At 29.8% G+C, this 15,392-nt stretch overlaps 1 protein-coding gene across 1 annotated transcript in view; it reads right to left on the bottom strand.

Moving 5' to 3' along the window:
• The window catches only part of LOC113296364, a 92,639-nt gene that overhangs the window by 69,000 nt on the left and 8,247 nt on the right, over positions 1-15,392 (bottom strand). The window contains exons 5-8 of the mRNA XM_026544672.1: positions 14,203-14,341; positions 13,715-14,091; positions 11,061-11,199; positions 10,573-10,949 (exon numbers count right to left, since the gene is read on the bottom strand). Of these exons, the coding sequence (XP_026400457.1) occupies positions 10,573-10,949; positions 11,061-11,199; positions 13,715-14,091; positions 14,203-14,341 (1,032 nt within the window). The remainder of the gene's footprint in view (positions 1-10,572; positions 10,950-11,060; positions 11,200-13,714; positions 14,092-14,202; positions 14,342-15,392) is intronic.

Genomic DNA, 15,392 nt, shown 5'->3' with positions numbered 1-15,392 from the left:
TCTAAGGCAATACGTCTAGTAAAAATTGCATTTCTATGTACGTTGATTCAAGAAAATACGAAATTAGGAAAATTTCACAATAGAAGAAGGATGAAAGACCAAGAAGAACTAATCCAAATCCTAACAAATTTCATCTATCTTGAATCAAATAGAAAGACAAAACCATCACAGAAAAAGAAAGAGTTCATAAAAATGTTGAATTTTATATACGTTAACTCTGAAAAGTCTACACACTTCGTTATAAGTCCGAAATTGATTTCTGAGACTAACTTGTAAACTAGATAAACTCATCTTTAACAGAAAAAGTTTCAAAAATGTATTGTAATCACAAATAATTTGTTCTAAGGCATTACGTCTAGTAAAAATTGCATTTCAATGTACGTTGACTCAAGAAAATATGAAGGAAGTCAAATTTCACAACGGAAGAAAAATTAAAGACCAGACATAACTAATCCAAATTCTAACAAATTTCATCTATTTGAATCAAATTGAAAGACAAATCCAATACAAAAATAAAGAGTTCATAAAAATGTTGTTTTTTTATAAGTTAACTCAAAAAAGTCTACACACTTCGTTATAAGTCGGAAGTTGATTTCTGAGACTAAATTGTAGACTAGATAAACTCATCTTTAACAGAAAAAATTTGAAAAATGTATTGTAATCATAAATAATGTGTTCTAAGGAAATACATCTAGTAAAAATTGCATTTCTATGTACGTTGATTTAAGAAAATACGAAATTAGGAAAATTTCACAATAGAAGAAGGCTGAAAGACCAAGAAGAACTTATCCAAATCCTACCAAATTTCATCTATCTCGAATCAAATAGAAAGACAAAACCATCACAGAAAAAGAAAGAGTTCATAAAAATGTTGAATTTTATATACGTTAACTCAGAAAAGTCTACACACTTCGTTATAAGTTCAAAATTGATTTGTGAGACTAAATTGTATCCTAGATAAACTCATCTTTAACAATTAAAGTTTCAAAAATGTATTGTAATCACAAATAATATGTTCTAAGGTATTACGTTAAGTAAAAATTGCATTTCTATGTACGTTGATTTAAGAAAATATGAAGGAAGTCAAATTTCACAATGGAAGAAGAATAAAAGACCAGCCAAAACTAGTCCAAATTATAACAAATTTCATCTACTTGAATCAAATAGAAAGACAAAACCATCACAGAAAAAGAAAGAGTTCATAAAAATGTTGAATTTTATATACGTTAACTCAGAAAAGTTTACACACTTCGTTATAAGTCCGAAATTGATTTCTGAGACTAAATTGTAAACTAGATAAACTCATCTTTAACATAAAAAGTTTGAAAAATGTATTGTAATCACAAATAATATGTTCTAAGGCATTAGGTATAGTAAAATTTCCTTTCTATGTACGTTGATTCAAGAAAATATGAAGGAAGTCAAATTTCACAATAAAAGAAGGATGAAAGACGCAGAACTAATCCAAATCCTAACAAATTTCATCTATCTTGAATCAAATAGAAAGACAAAATCAACAAAAAAAAAAGAGTTCATAAAAATGTTGAATTTTATATACGTTAACTCAAAAAAGTCCCAAACTTCGTTATAAGTCGGAAATTGATTTCTGAGACTAAATTGTAAATTAGATAAACTCATCTTTAACATAAAAAGTTTGAAATGTAATCACAAATAATATGTTCTAAGGCAATACGTCTAGTAAAAATTGCATTTCTATGCACGTTGATTCAAGAAAATACGAAATTAGGAAAATTTCACAATAGAAGAAGGATGAAAGACCAAGAAGAACTAATCCAAATCCTAACAAATTTCATATATCTAGAATCAAATGAAAGACAAAACCATCACAGAAAAAGAAAGATTTCATAAAAATGTTGAATTTTATATACATTAACTCTGAAAAGTCTACACACTTCGTTATAAGTCCGAAATTGATTTGTGAGACTAAATTGTAAACTAGATAAACTCATCTTTAACAGTTAAAGTTTCAAAAATGTAATGTAATCACAAATAATATGTTCTAAGGCATTACGTCAAGTAAAAATTGCATTTCTATGTACGTTGATTCAAGAAAATATGAAGGAAGTCAAATTTCACAATGGAAGAAGAATAAAAGACCAGCCAAAACTAGTCCAAATTCTAACAAATTTCATCTATTTGAATCAAATAGAAAGACAAAACCATCACAGAAAAAGAAAGAGTTCATAAAAATGTTGAATTTTATATACGTTAACTCAGAAAAGTTTACACACTTCGTTATAAGCCCGAAATTGATTTCTGAGACTAAATTGTAAACTAGATAAACTCATCTTGAACAGAAAAAGTTTGAAAAATGTATTGAAATCACAAATAATATGTTCTAAGGCATTACGTCTAGTAAAATTTCCTTTCTATGTACGTTGTTTCAAGAAAATATGAAGGAAGTCAAATTTCACAATAGAAGAAGGATGAAAGACGCAAAACTAATCCAAATCCTAACAAATTTCATCTATCTTGAATCAAATAGAAAGACAAAACCAACACAAAAAAAAGAGTTCATAAAAATGTTGAATTTTATATACGTTAACTCAAAAAAGTCACACACTTCGTTATAAGTCGGAAATTGATTTCTGAGACTAAGTTGTAAACTAGATAAACTCATCTTTAACATAAAAAGTTTGAAAAATGTATTGTAATCACAAATAATATGTTCTAAGGCAATACGTCTAGTAAAAATTGCATTTCTATGTACGTTGATTCAAGAAAATACGAAATTAGGAAAATTTCACAATAGAAGAAGGATGAAAGACCAAGAAGAACTAATCCAAATCCTAACAAATTTCATCTATCTAGAATCAAATGAAAGACAAAACCATCACAGAAAAAGAAAGAGTTCATAAAAATGTTGAATTTTATATACGTTAACTCAGAAAAGTCTACACACTTCGTTATAAGTCCGAAATTGATTTCTGAGACTAAATTGTAAACTAGATAAACTCATCTTTAACAGAAAAAGTTTCAAAAATGTATTTTAATCACAAATAATTTGTTCTAAGGCATTACGTCTAGTAAAAATTGCATTTCTATGTACGTTAATTCAAGAAAATATGAAGGAAGTCAAATTTCACAACGGAAGAAGAATGAAAGACCAGCCATAACTAATCCAATTTCTAACAAATTTAATCTAATTAAATCAAATTGAAAGACAAAGCCAATACAAAAATAAAGAGTTCATAAAAATGTTGATTTTTTATACATTAACTCAAAAAATTCCACACACTTCGTTATACTAAATTGTAAACTAGATAAACTCATCTTTAACATAAAAAGTTTGAAAAATGTATTATAATAACAATTAATATGTTCTAAGGCAGTACGTCTAGTAAAAATTACATTTCTATGTATGTAGATTCAAGAATATATGAGGGAAGTTAAATTTCACAATAGATGAAGGACCAAAGAGCAAGTAAAACTAATCCAAATCCTAACAAATTTCATCTATCTTGACTCAAATAGAAATACAAAGCCAACACAAAAAGAAAGAGTTCATAAAAATGTAGAATTTTATATACGTTAACTCAAAAAAGTCACACACTTCGTTATAAGTCGGAAATTGATTTCTGAGACTAAGTTGTAAACTAGATAAACTCATCTTTAACATAAAAAGTTTGAAAAATGTATTGTAATCACAAATAATATGTTCTAAGGCAATACCTCTAGTAAAAATTGCATTTCTATGTACGTTGATTCAAGAAAATACGAAATTAGAAAAATTTCACAATAGAAGAAGAATGAAAGACCAAGAAGAACTAATCCAAATCTTAAAAAATTTCATCTATCTTGAATCAAATAGAAAGACAAAACAATCACAGAAAAAGAAAGAGTTCATGAAAATGTTGAATTTTATATACGTTAACTCAGAAAAGTCTACACACTTTGTTATAAGTCCGAAATTGATTTGTGAGACTAAATTGTAAACTAGATAAACTCATCTTTAACAGTTAAAGTTTCAAAAATGTATTGTAATCACAGATAATATGTTCTAAGGCTTTACGTCATGTAAAAATTGCATTTCTATGTACGTTGATTCAAGAAAATATGAAGGAAGTCAAATTTCACAATGGAAGAAGAATGAAAGACCAGCCAAACTAGTCCAAATTCTAACAAATTTCATCTATTTGAATCAAATTGAAAGACAAAGCCAATACAAGAAGAAAGAGTTCATAAAAATGTTGAATTTTATATACGTTAACTCAAAAAAGTCTACACACTTCGTTATAAGTCCGAAATTTATTTCTGAGACTAAATTGTAGACTAGATAAACTCATCTTTAACAGAAAAAATTTGAAAAATGTATTGTAATTACAAATAATATGTTCTAAGGCATTACGTCTAGTAAAAATTGCATTTCTATGTACGTTGATTCAAGAAAATATGAAGGAAGTCAAATTTCACAATAGAAGAAGAATGAAAGACCAGCCATAACTAATCCAAATTATAACAAATTTCATCTATTTGAATCAACTTGAAAGACAAAGCCAATACAAAAATAAAGAGTTCATAAAAATGTTGATTTTTTATACGTTAACTCAAAAAGTCTACACACTTCGTTATAAGTCGGAAGTTGATTTCTGAGACTAAATTGTAAACTAGATAAACTCATGTTTAACAGAAAAAGTTTGAAAAATGTATTGTAATCACAATTAATATGTTCTAAAGTAGTACGTCTAGTAAAAATTGCATTTTTATGTACGTTGATTCAAGAATATATGAAGGAAGTCAAATTTCACAATAGAAGAAGGATGAAAGACGCAGAACTAATCCAAGTCCTAACAAATTTCATTTATCTTGAATCAAATAGAAAGACAAAGCCAACACAAAAAAAAAAGAATTCATAAAAATGTTGAATTTTATATACGTTAACTCAAAAAAGTCACACACTTCGTTATAAGTCCGAAATTGATTTCTAAGAATAAATTGTAAACTAGATAAACTCATCTTTTACAGAAAAAGTTTGAAAAATGTATTGTAATCACAAATAATATGTTCTAAGGCATTACGTCTAGTAAAAATTGCATTTCTATGTACGTGGATTCAAGAAAATACGAAATTAGGAAAATTTCACAATAGAAGAAGGATGAAAGACCAAGAAGAACTAATCCAAATCCTAACAAATTTCATCTATCTTGAATCAAATAGAAAGACAAAACCATCACAGAAAAAGAAAGAGTTCATAAAAATGTTGAATTTTATATACGTTAACTCAGATAAAGTTTACACACTTCGTTATAATTCCGAAATTAATTTCTGAGACTAAATTGTAAACTAGATAAACTCATCTTTAACAGAATAAGTTTGAAAAATGTATTGTAATCACAAATAATATGTTCTAAGGCATTACGTCTAGTAAAATTTCCTTTCTATGTACGTTGATTCAAGAAAATATGAAGGAAATCAAATTTCACAATAGAAGAAGGATGAAAGACGCAGAACTAATCCAAATCCTAACAAATTTCATCTATCTTAAATCAAATAGAAAGACAAATCCAACACAAAAAAAAAGAGTTCATAAAGATGTTGAATTTTATATACGTTAACTCAAAAAAGTCACACACTTCGTTATAAGTCGGAAATTTATTTCTGAGACTAAGTTGTAAACTAGATAAACTCATCTTTAACATAAAAAGTTTGAAAAATGTATTGTAATCACAAATAATATGTTCTAAGGCAATACGTCTAGTAAAAATTGCATTTCTATGTACGTTGATTCAAGAAAATACGAAATTAGGAAAATTTCACAATAGAAGAAGGATGAAAGACCAAGAAAAACTAATCCAAATCCGAACAAATTTAATCTATCTAGAATCAAATGAAATACAAAACCATCACATAAAAAGAAAGAGTTCATAAAAATGTTTAATTTTATATACGTTAACTCAGAAAAGTCTACACACTTCGTTATAAGTCCGAAATTGATTTGTGAGACTAAATTGTAAACTAGATAAACTCATCTTTAACAGTTAAAGTTTCAAAAATGTATTGTAATCACAAATAATATGTTCTAAGGCATTACGTCAAGTAAAAATTGCACTTCTATGTACGTTGATTCAAGAAACTATGAAGGAAGTCAAATTTCACAATGGAAGAAGAATAAAAGACCAGCCAAAACTAGTCCAAATTCTAACAAATTTCATCTATTTGAATAAAATAGAAAGACAAAACCATAACAGAAAAAGAAAGAGTTTATAAAAATGTTGAATTTTATATTCGTTAACTCAGAAAAGTTTACACACTTCATTATAAGTCCGAAATTGATTTTGAGACTAAATTGTAAACTAGATAAACTCATCTTTAACAGAAAATGTTTGAAAATGTATTGTAATCACAAATAATATGTTCTAAGGCTTTACGTCACGTAAAAATTGCATTTCTATGTACGTTGATTCAAAAAAATATGAAGGAAGTCAAATTTCACAATGGAAGAAGAATGAAAGACCAGCCAAAACTAGTCCAAATTCTAACAAATTTCATCTATTTGAATCAAATTGAAAGACAAAGCTAATACAAAAAGAAAGAGTTCATAAAAATGTTGAATTTTAAATACGTTAACTCAAAAAAGTCTACACACTTCGTTATAAGTCGGAAGTTTATTTCTGAGACTAAATTGTAAACTAGATAAACTCATGTTTAACAAAAAAAGTTTGTAAAATGTATTGTAATCACAATTAATATGTTCTAAAGCAGTACGTCTAGTAAAAATTGCATTTTTATGTACGTTGATTCAAGAATATATGAAGGAAGTCTAATTTCACAATAGAAGAAGGATGAAAGACGCAGAACTAATCCAAGTCCTAAAAAAATTCATCTATCTTGAATCAAATAGAAAGACAAAGCTAACACAAAAAAAAAAAAGAATTCATAAAAATGTTGAATTTTATATACGTTAACTCAAAAAAGTCACACACTTCGTTATAAGTCCGAAATTGATTTCTAAGACTAAATTGTAAACTAGATAAACTCATCTTTAACAGAAAAGTTTGAAAAATGTATTGTAAGCACAAATAATATGTTCTAAGGCATTACGTCTAGTAAAAATTGCATTTCTATGTACGTGGATTCAAGAAAATACGAAATTTGGAAAATTTCACAATAGAAGAAGGATGAAAGACCAAGAAGAACTAATCCAAATCCTAACAAATTTCATCTATCTTGAATCAAATAGAAAGACAAAACCGTCACAGAAAAAGAAAGAGTTCATAAAAATGTTGAATTTTATATACGTTAACTCAGATAAAGTTTACACACTTCGTTATAATTCCGAAATTAATTTCTGAGACTAAATTGTAAACTAGATAAACTCATCTTTAACAGAATAAGTTTGAAAAATGTATTGTAATCACAAATAATATGTTCTAAGGCATTACGTCTAGTAAAATTTCCTTTCTATGTACGTTGATTCAAGAAAATATGAAGGAAATCAAATTTCACAATAGAAGAAGGATGAAAGACGCAGAACTAATCCAAATCCTAACAAATTTCATCTATCTTAAATCAAATAGAAAGACAAATCCAACACAAAAAAAAGAGTTCATAAAGATGTTGAATTTTATATACGTTAACTCAAAAAAGTCACACACTTCGTTATAAGTCGGAAATTTATTTCTGAGACTAAGTTGTAAACTAGATAAACTCATCTTTAACATAAAAAGTTTGAAAAATGTATTGTAATCACAAATAATATGTTCTAAGGCAATACGTCTAGTAAAAATTGCATTTCTATGTACGTTGATTCAAGAAAATACGAAATTAGGAAAATTTCACAATAGAAGAAGGATGAAAGACCAAGAAAAACTAATCCAAATCCGAACAAATTTAATCTATCTAGAATCAAATGAAATACAAAACCATCACATAAAAAGAAAGAGTTCATAAAAATGTTTAATTTTATATACGTTAACTCAGAAAAGTCTACACACTTCATTATAAGTCCGAAATTGATTTGTGAGACTAAATTGTAAACTAGATAAACTCATCTTTAACAGTTAAAGTTTCAAAAATGTATTGTAATCACAAATAATATGTTCTAAGGCATTACGTCAAGTAAAAATTGCACTTCTATGTACGTTGATTCAAGAAACTATGAAAAAAGTCAAATTTCACAATGGAAGAAGAATAAAAGACCAGCCAAAACTAGTCCAAATTTTAACAAATTTCATCTATTTGAATAAAATAGAAAGACAAAACCATAACAGAAAAAGAAAGAGTTTATAAAAATGTTGAATTTTATATACGTTAACTCAGAAAAGTTTACACACTTCATTATAAGTCCGGAATTGATTTTGAGACTAAATTGTAAACTAGATAAACTCATCTTTAACAGAAAATGTTTGAAAATGTATTGTAATCACAAATAATATGTTCTAAGGCATTACGTCTAGTAAAATTTCCTTTCTATGTACGTTGATTCAAGAAAATATGAAGGAAGTCAAATTTTACAATAGAAGAAGGATGAAAGACGCAGAACTAATACAAATCCTAACAAATTTTATCTATCTTGAATCAAATAGAAAGACAAAACCAACACAAAAAAAAGAGTTCATAAAAATGTTGAATTTTATATACGTTAACTCAAAAAAGTCACACACTTCGTTATAAGTCGGAAATTTATTTCTGAGACTAAGTTGTAAACTAGATAAACTCATCTTTAACATAAAAAGTTTGAAAAATGTATTGTAATCACAAATAATATGTTCTAAGGAAATACGTCTAGTAAAAATTGCATTTCTATGTACGTTGATTCAAGAAAATACGAAATTAGGAAAATTTCACAATAGAAGAAGGATGAAAGACCAAGAAGAACTAATCCAAATCCTAACAAATGTCATCTATCTAGAATCAAATGAAAGACAAAACCATCACAGAAAAAGAAAGAGTTCATAAAAATGTTGAATTTTATATACGTTAACTCAGAAAAATCTACACACTTCGTTATAAGTCCGAAATTGATTTCTGAGACTAAATTGTAAACTAGATAAACTCATCTTGAACAGAAAAAGTTTCAAAAATGTATTGTAATCACAAATAATTTTTTCTAAGGCATTACGTCTAGTAAAAATTGCATTTCTATGTACGTTGATTCAAGAAAATATGAAGGAAGCCACATTTCACAACGGAAGAAGAATGAATGACCAGCCATAACTAATCCAAATTCTAACAAATTTCATCTATTTGAATCAAATTGGAAGACAAAGCCAATACAAAAATTAAGAGTTCATAAAAATGTTGGTTTTTTATACGTTAACTCAAAAAAGTCTACACACTTCGTTATAAGTCGGAAATTGATTTCTGAGACTAAATTGTAAACTAGATAAACTCATCTTTAACAAAAAAAGTTTGAAAAATGTATTATAATCACAACTAATATGTTCTAAGGCAGTACGTCTAGTAAAAATTGCATTTCTATGTATGTTGATTCAAGAATATATGAGGGAAGTCAAATTTCACAATACATGAAGGACGAAAGAGCAAGCAAAACTAATCCAAATCCTAACAAATTTCATTTATCTTGACTCAAATAGAAAGACAAAACCAACACAAAAAGAAAGAGTTCATAAAAATGTTGAATTTTATATACGTTAACTCAAAAAAGTCTACACACTTCGTTATAAGTCCGAAATTGATTTGTGAGACTAAATTGTAAACTAGATAAACTCGTCTTTAACAGTTAAAGGTTCAAAAATGTATTGTAATCACAAATAATATGTTCTAAGGCATTACGTCAAGTAAAAATTGCATTTCTATGTATGTTGATTCAAGAAAATATGAAGGAAGTCAAATTTCACAATGGCAGAAGAATGAAAGACCAGCCAAAACTAGTCCAAATTCTAACAAATTTCATCTATTTGAATCAAATTGAAAGACAAAGCCAATACAAAAAGAAAGAGTTCATAAAAATGTTGAATTTTATATACGTTAACTCAAAAAAGTCTACACACTTCGTTATAAGTCCGAAATTGATTTCTGAGACTAAATTGTAGACTAGATAAACTCATCTTTAACAGAAAAAATTTGAAAAATTTATTGTAATAACAAATAATATGTTCTAAGGAATTACGTCTAGTAAATATTGCATTTCTATGTACGTTGATTCAAGAAAATATGAAGGCAGTCAAATTTCACAATAGAAGAAGAATGAAAGACCAGCCATAACTAATCCAAATTCTAACAAATTTAATCTATTTGAATCAACTTGAAAGACAAAGCCAATACAAAAATATAGAATTCATAAAAATGTTGATTTTTTATACTTTAACTCAAAAAAGTCTACACACTTCGTCATAAGTCGGAAATTGATTTCTGAGACTAGATTGTAAACTAGATAAACTCATCTGTAACATAAAAAGTTTGAAAAATGTATTGTAATCACAAATAATATGTTATAATGCAATACGTCTAATAAAAATTGCATTTCTATGTACGTGGATTCAAGAAAATACGAAATTAGGAAAATACGAAATTAGTAAAAGTAGTATAATCCTTCTCAAAAGGAGTAAAAGAGAAAGTACCTTTGCTAGGGGATTTCTTTCCTTTCACTTCAGTCCATTCATCTTTAGAAAAGCTCTGAGCAGCCATGTCTTCCTTATTTTTACGTAAAGCTATATCTTTCTGAGCTGCAATAGTATTTTTACAATGAATAAACTTCATCTGAGCCTCACGCAATTCAGCAGCAGATTTAGCTAGCTCCTTTTCCAACTGATTAGCATCAATAACGTCAGTAGGAGTGTTTTTAAGATTTATCAAATCAACCACGGACTGACCTGCATGGCCTGCATTGATAGAATCTGTACGTGCATTATCTTCTTCAACTGTAGCGCCAACAACTTCAGAAGTTTCTTTGTTCACGACTCTTATTTGGGTTTCCAACTCAGACACGGACTGAGCTGTAGAGATTTGGTTTATCCCGGACTGAGCTGTAGATTGGTTTAACCCGGACTTTGCATGGTCTGCATGAGCAGATTGTGTACGTGCAGCAAGCGCTTCCTTGGCTGCAATTTCGTTTTGCAATCTAAGCTGAGCCTCACAAACTCGATCATCCTCCTTCTCAACTGAAGCACCAACCATATTATCCTCCTTATTCTCCAGATTCAAAGACTTCTCCTCACCCTCATTAGTTTTAGCTGATTTTGCTTGCCAAACTTGGATTGTAGGTTTATGAACAATCTGTTTTTCCTTACCAGCAGCCTTCATGCTATTCTTCTTTTTGCATTCACCATCAACATGCCCAATAATATTACAAGATAAACATAATTTAGGTGAATTTGGTATATCAACATATTGCCAATTTTTTTTACCTCCTGCAGTGATAGAGATGCGGTCAGGAATATGCTTTGCAAAGTCTATATCTACTAAAACAGCTGCGAAGTGACCATATTCTAGATTTAGGGTTCTTTGATCCACCACAATTGGTGTTCCAAGGATTTTCCCAATATAAAGTAATGATCTCTCAGTCCATATCTCAATAGGGAGACCAAGAAAACGTACCCAAACAGCTGCATGGGACGTTCTTTGTTTATCAGGATTAAAACTGGGTACCAATCAATCAACCTCAGAATTTGTTGATTGACAAACCACTTTTCAGCACGAATCTTCTCCTTGTCCAATTCTGAAGATAACATAATAACAAAGAATCCTTTGCTCATAGGTATAAACTTACACCTATTCTTAAGTTTCCATTGATTTTCAAGGATTTTTTGAACCTCAACAAACTTTAAACCTGTAGCATCCAGCCTAGCTATGAAACTATATTGAAAAGGCTTGCACCCTTCCTGATAATAATCATTAGGAATGACAAGAGCTGGCTCACCCTCAACAAGAGTAGGGTTTGTTAACAAGGAAATATCAACTGAAGTTGGATTTAGGGTTTTACGTTCCCTAACTTTTTCAGCAAAAGAAACTGTTTTAGCATGGTTTTGATTTGAGATACTAGGAAGGTTATCTAAAGAATGAATCATCATGAATCAACGTATTGATTCTGATAATCCAAAAACGTAAAACTTGAAACCCTAAACGTGAAAAAACTTGGTTTTCCGATATCGCCAAAAAGAGAAAAAACGGACATTCTCTTTCCTCTCGCCTTTTTTCAAACTTGTTCAAAGTGGGTCCTTTTGCGGATGAGTCGATGCAAACTGAAGTTGTGGTTAAAAACAAATTTCATGTTCTAGAATCTGAGTTAGGCCTTGATAATGTTGTTATTGAGGAGGAGGAGGAGGATCATGTAGAATCTAGTGATTCAGATGTTAGTATGGGCTCTAAAACTTGGGGTGAGGTTGATGCTGACGTTTTAGCAAGGAAAAAAGCTAGGAAAGTTTCCAAACAGGCTGCTAATATAATAGCAAAGCGTTCTTTGCAATCTGATTCAAGTTTGGAATCTTCTCCCAGCAAGTCTATTGCGGAATCTCCAACCCGTGACATTCAAGCGGGGTTGGTTGATACTGTTTTTGATAAGAATAATATTTTGTCTAAGGAAGAATTAGAGGTGGCAAGCAATATTCAGTTGGAAGATGTGCGTGCTCAGTTCATTAGAAGTACAACTTTTAGACGAGAATATTTCAAAGAAAAGAGGGAGCAAAAGAAAAAATCTCCTAGTAAGTTGTCTCCTATTAAGCTTGTTCCTGGTAACATTTCCTCTGAGGATGAAGACGGAGAGTTTTTGGTGGATGAAGATGAAGATGTCTTGGGTAATTATGCTTTTGATACGGATATTATGGATGGAATTTTTTCTAAGAGCAAATCGTATAGAGTTGGTAGCAGCAGAAGTAAATTGAAAGAAGTTGGCTGTAGATATAGGTAGCTTCTTTTAATTTTATTTTTTGTGGTTATTACTTTTGTTATTTTTAATCGTTATTTTGTCCCCTTCGGTTTATGGGGGTAGGGAGAATTGTGCTCCAAAATTGTAATTCTTGTAATTACGTTTTTTTGCTTGATAAACCTTTTTGACCTAGCAAAAAAAAAATAAAATAATCCAAATTCTAACAAATTTCATCTATTTGAATCAAATTGAAAGACAAAGCCAATACAAAAATAAAGAGTTCATAAAAATGTTGATTTTTTATAGTTAACTCAAAAAAGTCTACACACTTCGTTATAAGTCGGAAGTTGATTTCTGAGAATAAATTGTAAACTAGATAAACTCATCTTTAACAGAAAAAATTTGAAAAATTTATTATAATAACAAATAATATGTTCTAAGGAATTACGTCTAGTAAATATTGCATTTCTATGTACGTTGATTCAAGAAAATATGAAGGCAGTCAAATTTCACAATAGAAGAAGAATGAAAGACCAGCCATAACTAATCCAAATTCTAACAAATTTAATCTATTTGAATCAACTTGAAAGACAAAGCCAATACAAAAATATAGAATTCATAAAAATGTTGATTTTTTATACTTTAACTCAAAAAAGTCTACACACTTCGTCATAAGTCGGAAATTGATTTCTGAGACTAGATTGTAAACTAGATAAACTCATCTGTAACATAAAAAGTTTGAAAAATGTATTGTAATCACAAATAATATGTTATAATGCAATACGTCTAATAAAAATTGCATTTCTATGTACGTGGATTCAAGAAAATACGAAATTAGGAAAATACGAAATTAGTAAAAGTAGTATAATCCTTCTCAAAAGGAGTAAAAGAGAAAGTACCTTTGCTAGGGGATTTCTTTCCTTTCACTTCAGTCCATTCATCTTTAGAAAAGCTCTGAGCAGCCATGTCTTCCTTATTTTTACGTAAAGCTATATCTTTCTGAGCTGCAATAGTATTTTTACAATGAATAAACTTCATCTGAGCCTCACGCAATTCAGCAGCAGATTTAGCTAGCTCCTTTTCCAACTGATTAGCATCAATAACGTCAGTAGGAGTGTTTTTAAGATTTATCAAATCAACCACGGACTGACCTGCATGGCCTGCATTGATAGAATCTGTACGTGCATTATCTTCTTCAACTGTAGCGCCAACAACTTCAGAAGTTTCTTTGTTCACGACTCTTATTTGGGTTTCCAACTCAGACACGGACTGAGCTGTAGAGATTTGGTTTATCCCGGACTGAGCTGTAGATTGGTTTAACCCGGACTTTGCATGGTCTGCATGAGCAGATTGTGTACGTGCAGCAAGCGCTTCCTTGGCTGCAATTTCGTTTTGCAATCTAAGCTGAGCCTCACAAACTCGATCATCCTCCTTCTCAACTGAAGCACCAACCATATTATCCTCCTTATTCTCCAGATTCAAAGACTTCTCCTCACCCTCATTAGTTTTAGCTGATTTTGCTTGCCAAACTTGGATTGTAGGTTTATGAACAATCTGTTTTTCCTTACCAGCAGCCTTCATGCTATTCTTCTTTTTGCATTCACCATCAACATGCCCAATAATATTACAAGATAAACATAATTTAGGTGAATTTGGTATATCAACATATTGCCAATTTTTTTTACCTCCTGCAGTGATAGAGATGCGGTCAGGAATATGCTTTGCAAAGTCTATATCTACTAAAACAGCTGCGAAGTGACCATATTCTAGATTTAGGGTTCTTTGATCCACCACAATTGGTGTTCCAAGGATTTTCCCAATAGAAAGTAATGATCTCTCAGTCCAAATCTCAATAGGGAGACCAAGAAAACGTACCCAAACAGCTGCATGGGACGTTCTTTGTTTATCAGGATTAAAACCTGGGTACCAATCAATCAACCTCATAATTTGTTGATTGACAAACCACTTTTCAGCACGAATCTTCTCCTTGTCCAATTCTGAAGATAACATAATAACAAAGAATCCTTTGCTCATAGGTATAAACTTACACCTATTCTTAAGTTTCCATTGGTTTTCAAGGATTTTTTGAACCTCAACAAACTTTAAACCTGTAGCATCCAGCCTAGCTATGAAACTATATTGAAAAGGCTTGCACCCTTCCTGATAATAATCATTAGGAATGACAAGAGCTGGCTCACCCTCAACAAGAGTAGGGTTTGTTAACAAGGAAATATCAACTGAAGTTGGATTTAGGGTTTTACGTTCCCTAACTTTTTCAGCAAAAGAAACTGTTTTAGCATGGTTTTGATTTGAGATACTAGGAAGGTTATCTAAAGAATGAATCATCATGAATCAACGTATTGATTCTGATAATCCAAAAACGTAAAACTTGAAACCCTAAACGTGAAAAAACTTGGTTTTCCGAAATCGCCAAAAAGAGAAAAAACGGACATTCTCTTTCCTCTCGCCTTTTTTCAAACTTGTTCAAAGTGGGTCCTTTTGCGGATGAGTCGATGCAAACTGAAGTTGTGGTTAAAAACAAATTTCATGTTCTAGAATCTGAGTTAGGCCTTGATAATGTTGTTATTGAGGAGGAGGAGGAGGA

Source organism: Papaver somniferum, chromosome 7 (genome assembly GCF_003573695.1).
Source record: "Papaver somniferum cultivar HN1 chromosome 7, ASM357369v1, whole genome shotgun sequence".
In the NCBI taxonomy this organism is placed as follows: Eukaryota; Viridiplantae; Streptophyta; class Magnoliopsida; order Ranunculales; family Papaveraceae; genus Papaver; species Papaver somniferum.
The sequence above is the reverse complement of the archived record's forward strand: the minus strand, read 5'-3'. Positions and strand labels throughout refer to the sequence as shown.